At 32.2% G+C, this 5,222-nt stretch overlaps 2 protein-coding genes across 2 annotated transcripts; one reads left to right on the top strand and one right to left on the bottom strand.

Moving 5' to 3' along the window:
* Positions 1 to 1,219: 1,219 nt before the first annotated feature.
* Positions 1,220 to 2,646, bottom strand: LOC108971186 (translin). The gene is made up of 5 exons (XM_018937073.1): positions 2,303 to 2,646; positions 2,159 to 2,246; positions 2,006 to 2,102; positions 1,809 to 1,924; positions 1,220 to 1,743 (listed from the first exon to the last, which is right to left on the bottom strand). The coding sequence occupies exons 1-5, from the start codon at positions 2,375 to 2,377 to the stop codon at positions 1,403 to 1,405; spliced, it is 717 nt and encodes a 238-aa protein (XP_018792618.1). The 5' UTR covers positions 2,378 to 2,646; the 3' UTR covers positions 1,220 to 1,402.
* A 348-nt stretch (positions 2,647 to 2,994) lies between these two features.
* On the top strand, positions 2,995 to 4,265 carry LOC108971188 (peflin). Its single transcript, XM_018937075.1, has 4 exons — positions 2,995 to 3,115; positions 3,175 to 3,382; positions 3,615 to 3,758; positions 3,829 to 4,265. The coding sequence occupies exons 1-4, from the start codon at positions 3,104 to 3,106 to the stop codon at positions 4,053 to 4,055; spliced, it is 591 nt and encodes a 196-aa protein (XP_018792620.1). The 5' UTR covers positions 2,995 to 3,103; the 3' UTR covers positions 4,056 to 4,265.
* Positions 4,266 to 5,222: the final 957 nt, after the last annotated feature.

Below are 5,222 nucleotides of genomic sequence, written 5' to 3'. Positions count from 1 at the left end.
GTACATACGTATAAGTATGTAGTGAAGCTGAATAGACGTTAAACATGTATTTGTATTCATAGCATGAATATCGTGATGGACGCACACTCGTTTAAACTTGTGAACATACATACATACTTGGAAAAGATATTTGCTATATTTGTTTTTTTGCCCTTACTTCGTTTTGGAGGTGTGTATTTTGAAAATTATGGCACATGATATGCTTATCTAAAATGAAATCTAAATTAAATATTATTATTATTTATTAATGAAGCTATGCTGAACTTTGAAACTACATAAATTGCAAATATGCGTGTGATGACAAATTTGCTAAAGGCCATAGAAGGGTTAGCTTTTAGTATACTGCTATATGTTTGTATATATAATTTAGCATTTCATATACTCATATTAAATATGCATGTTTGACTCTGTCAAAGAGTTAGTAAACTCCAGTGCACATTCTAGAGACCACGTTTTCGTATCTACGCATCAGTCTAACTGCTCTGGTCATTGTCGCGCCGCTTACTCATACATATGTATGTACGTATTCGTAATCTTAAAAGTCTCTAAACTTCACCTAGAACATTGATTACAAACATTATTATTTTATTCTTATCGGTTAAAAAGTGCGCGATTGCTGCAAACAAATTGTGACTCAAGCTGATTATTGTTAACAAATTCGAACACACATGGAGTTTTACGAAAACAAAGGAAAGCATTAACATATTATTCACCGGTTAGTGTATACAATGATACTACAGCAAATAAATACATATATAATAAAGGAACTTAATATAGTAAAATTTTAGTTGTTTCTCTTTAAGATGCTATAAGTTAATAATTGCCAGAATATATCAAATTTTCTACGGAATGGTATAAAATATTTTTTTGACTGTAGCGCCGTTATGTATGCTATGATAATTCGCGTGTTAGTTTCTTTTTCTAATATCACATTTCTTAGATATATTTATTTCGCATTATTCACAACTCATAAAATACTTTTTTTCTGTTAACGGCTCTGAAACCCCTTTAGGAACTTGAAAAATGTCTTTTAAATCGTAATGAGTTATAATATTTTCTTTAAATTTTCAAAAGGTTAAAATCGGTTATCGCATAGAGATATGTTATGAAAACACTTTACAAAGGCGAGCATGAATATAAACACGTATTTTGCACTGCAAATAGTTACATTTTAATCATTTTATTTTTGGTTTTTGTCGAATTAATTATTAGCCTAAATTATAAAAAGCAATATTTTTAATAAATGAAAACGTTAACTAAATCAGTTTATTACATATAAAAAAAGCACAAATCATTGTCAAGTTATTCTTTCAATACAAAAATAAGTCTGCTTTAATTCCTAAGAGACGTGCGCGAAATTATAAAATATTTTTATATCAATGTCACATGAATCATTTTTCGCCTACGCACTGGCGTTTTCATTTGTACCAGCATCATCTGTACTGGGTTGTGTCGTTTCATTGCGCAAACCACGTATACTGATATCATACACAACCTCTTCGATTTTCTTTACGTCGTATTTTAAGGCATCGAAACGCTTGCGCAAACCATCATTTTTTAGATTGAGTAAACGAAAGCCAGAATTTAAATTCGCCATGAAATGTGAAATATTCAAAGGGCGATCATAATCGCCCATAGTCACTGAATTGGTGGCAAAGCGAGATAGTTCCGAAGCCATTTGTAGAATTCCCATTAAATAGTCCTCTATATCCAGGTGAAAACCTTCAGTGTGACTAACTTGCACTGTGGTAATTCAAAAATGTATTAAAGATAAAATTGTCAATAGATAGCTCAGCATGTATACTTACAGCCCAACATTTCAGCTACGGTCTCGCGTTTTACCAGAAAACCGGCTTCTAAATATACAACCATTGCAATTAAAAACACTAGACGCTGGGTTATGTATGTCCAGTGATCAGAGTACCTTTCATTTTTATATAAGATTTTGTTATTAAAGAATATGTTGTATAAATAACTATAATTTTGTATTTGCCAATTTTGCTACCTGTAATACTGTCCATCGGGAATGATCTCTGACAATTGTTTGTAGACACCGGCACATGACGCTATTTGTTTGCGCGCTGCTTGGCATGCATCTTCAACTATAAAAAATATGTTCGTGAAGATATCTCTCAAATAAGCATATATGTACACATACTCTTTGATAAATCTGAATGAATGATTTGAAGTTGTATTGTAGCTTCTTTGGCCAATTGTTCGATTTCTCGAACTTTTATTCTGATATTCTGCAAAAAAGGGGAAACTTAGTTTGCAAATATCAATGAGAATTTGTTTTCCTTACTTCTCGTATTTCCTGTTCATTGTCGATATATTTCTGATAGTTGGAAAACACTTCTAAATTAACAAAATTTGCCATATTTACAAACAGTTTTTACGCACACGAACAAATTTACCACACGATTTGATGTGGTTTATAAGTTTTGATTCAAATAGAATAAATAGTGATGAACCAAAAATCGTACAAACTTTGCCCAACTACACAACGACAAGAATTAATCGATTTTCATGGATTCTACTTTGTGAACAACTATTAAATAATGCTACTTTTTACAACTGAAAACAAGGTTAATCAAAGTGAATCCCTATAGATAAAAATACATATTTAAACAATATTTTTATTGATAAATCTTTTTAAAACAAATTCAAAGTCGTATGGCAAGACGAATGTTATGTTAATATATTTATCGATACTTCTATTAATATATGTGGGACTCTTTGTTCACATAAAAAGAAATGGCAGCACTTAACATAGGATGATTCAGAAAATCTACTCAAAATGTTAATAAAGTAATAACTTTAATCGAACATTTTCAAGTTACCAAAAATACATGAAATAAAAACAACCGTATTATTTCAAGAATTTATAATTTTTCTGTCATAAATTAAATATTCATAAATTAAAGTAATATGCTTGACCTATCAAATTTATTAGGAGTGCTGCCTATACGTTATAATACGTTCCACATTTTGTAGTTTCAACTTTTAATCACCTGCACACAACCCTACGTCGGAATTTTTCGGCATAAACAATTGATTTGCAAAGTTCATCATATAATTAAACAATTATTTAATATTTAAAATAATGTCTTACGGCGTAAGTAACAATTTATATATTTTGAGAGCGGAATTATGCAGTTAATTACATTATTTTAGGGCGGTTATCCTGGTGGCTACAATCCTTACTCTGCACCTCCCGGTGCCTTTCCGCCACAAAACGCCCAAGTCTCGCCACAGGCACAGCAATGGTTCAATATGGTCGATCGCGATCGTTCAGGAAAAATAAATTCCAGTGAACTGAAAGCAGCATTGGTGAATGGACGTGGAGAAAACTTTTCAGATAATGCTTGCAAGTTAATGATTAGTAAGTAAATATTTGAATTAGAAAAATGAGTCAGGCTAGTTAATATTTTTATTATAAATAATTGAATCATGGTTGTAATGCAAGAATGTCTTCATTCACATTGCATTCGGAAAAGGTAAAAAAAAAACCTTAAAGTTCAAAATATGTTCGCAATTAAAAATTCTTAATTGTTTGAATAAGTATTTAGCTTACAATATCTGTAAATAATTTGAATTTCTTATCTTTTAAACAGGCATGTTCGATAAGGACGCTAGTGGTACAATTGATATTTATGAATTCGAAAAGCTTTATGAGTACATAAACCAGTGGTTAATGGTGTTTAAAACCTATGATCGAGATGGCAGCGGTCACATAGATGAAAACGAACTAACTCAAGGTACTCAAATTCATCTCAATAAAATCCAATAATCACTTTTTATATTACTATTTTCGTTTTTATAAAAAAGCCTTCTCGCAAATGGGCTTTAGATTTACGCCAGAATTCATCAGCTTTCTGGTTAAAAAGAGCGATCCGAGAGATCATAAAGAAGTGTCTGTGGATCAATTTATTGTTCTGTGTGTCCAAATTCAACGCTTTACCGAGTCATTTAGACAACGAGACACTCAACAAAATGGCACGATAACAATCGGATTTGAGGATTTCCTTAGTATTGCTATTGGATGTTCCTATTGAAAATAAGTGCAAAGAAATCAGTACAAATCTCAGCATAGTCCGTGTCGTATATTCCGGAAAGTAAATGTCATTCCGTAACTATTTGCGCCTTTCAACAAGCCAAAATACAACATTTTTATATTTCACCTTAAATGCACGTTGTTAAATCAATAATATCAAATACATACATACTTTAAATGAATGTGTTATCTATATGTATTATTTTATGTATACCTTTGCTTTTAACTTATAAACAGTGTGTTTGTAAATACAATTAAAAAACAGCTAAAAGCAAAATATCTGGCATTTTTATATTATATTCGAATACTAATATCGTTAAGGCAAAATCATAAGCATTTCACATTCTATACATCGGTCTGGTTGGAGTCTCCTTAACAATCACAATTCCAAATATTTCTCCCACTGTCGTTATCATATCGGAGTCATGGAAAGTGGTCCAGCATCTGATCTAAGAAGAAACTGGTGCCCGTTCTCTTATGTTTGCTTTGTTTTACCTTTGGAACTCTCAGATTGTACGATGCAACGGGTTAAACTCTAAACTATGATGATTTGACCTTGAAATTATAAATACATATCTAGATAGCGAAAACCACAACTTGAGCTCTTTAAACATTGCGATAAAATTATGTTTATAAAAAAATAGCAACAATGAGAGAAATGTTTTGCCTAAGTATAAAAAAATCGAATTGCAATTGCATGTTTCAGGAAAAAAACTACTTCAACCGAACGATCGACTTTCAAAGCTGTAAGAAGACCTGTGAAGAACGAATTATCCAACTTCCGTAAACATATTTTTTTTTTTCTGAGCGCCCTGAAAGGTTGGAGAGTTGAATTTCCTGGTTTATATTGAGCTTTTGTGTACTGTTTTGGTGTATCTTCTTTACTGGCGTAGACAGCCTTCGTTCGTTTCTCCTTTTTTGATATGTGGCACCAATCGGAGATTCCAAACGAAGTCAGGTCCATCTCCACCTGCTCTTTTCAACAGAGTGGAGGTGTTCCTCTTCCTCTGTTTCACCCGACAGACGACATGACCTAGCCAGCCTAGCCGCTATCTTTTAATTCACTGAACTATTTCAATGTCGTCACATATCTCATACAGCTCATTATTCCATCGAATGCGGTTTTCGTTGTAGCCAATGCGCAAAGGGCCATAAATCTTCCGCAAAA

Source organism: Bactrocera latifrons, unplaced genomic scaffold (genome assembly GCF_001853355.1).
Source record: "Bactrocera latifrons isolate USDA-ARS-PBARC rearing strain unplaced genomic scaffold, ASM185335v1 scaffold_33, whole genome shotgun sequence".
Classification (NCBI taxonomy): Eukaryota; Metazoa; Arthropoda; class Insecta; order Diptera; family Tephritidae; genus Bactrocera; species Bactrocera latifrons.
This window is presented reverse-complemented; position numbering and strand designations above follow the sequence as displayed.

Bases quoted from the DNA above. Each gene is read 5' to 3' on its own strand.
- LOC108971186 (XM_018937073.1), bottom strand. From the start codon at position 2,377: ATGGCAAATTTTGTTAATTTAGAAGTGTTTTCCAACTATCAGAAATAT. The intron at 2,247-2,302 runs GTAAGGAAAACA...CCTTTTTTGCAG, and splicing joins ATGAACAGGAAATACGAGAA to AATATCAGAATAAAAGTTCG. The intron at 2,103-2,158 runs GTATGTGTACAT...TATTTTTTATAG, and splicing joins TCATTCAGATTTATCAAAGA to TTGAAGATGCATGCCAAGCA.
- LOC108971188 (XM_018937075.1), top strand. The intron at 3,383-3,614 runs GTAAGTAAATAT...TCTTTTAAACAG, and splicing joins TGCTTGCAAGTTAATGATTA to GCATGTTCGATAAGGACGCT. The intron at 3,759-3,828 runs GTACTCAAATTC...TTTATAAAAAAG, and splicing joins TGAAAACGAACTAACTCAAG to CCTTCTCGCAAATGGGCTTT.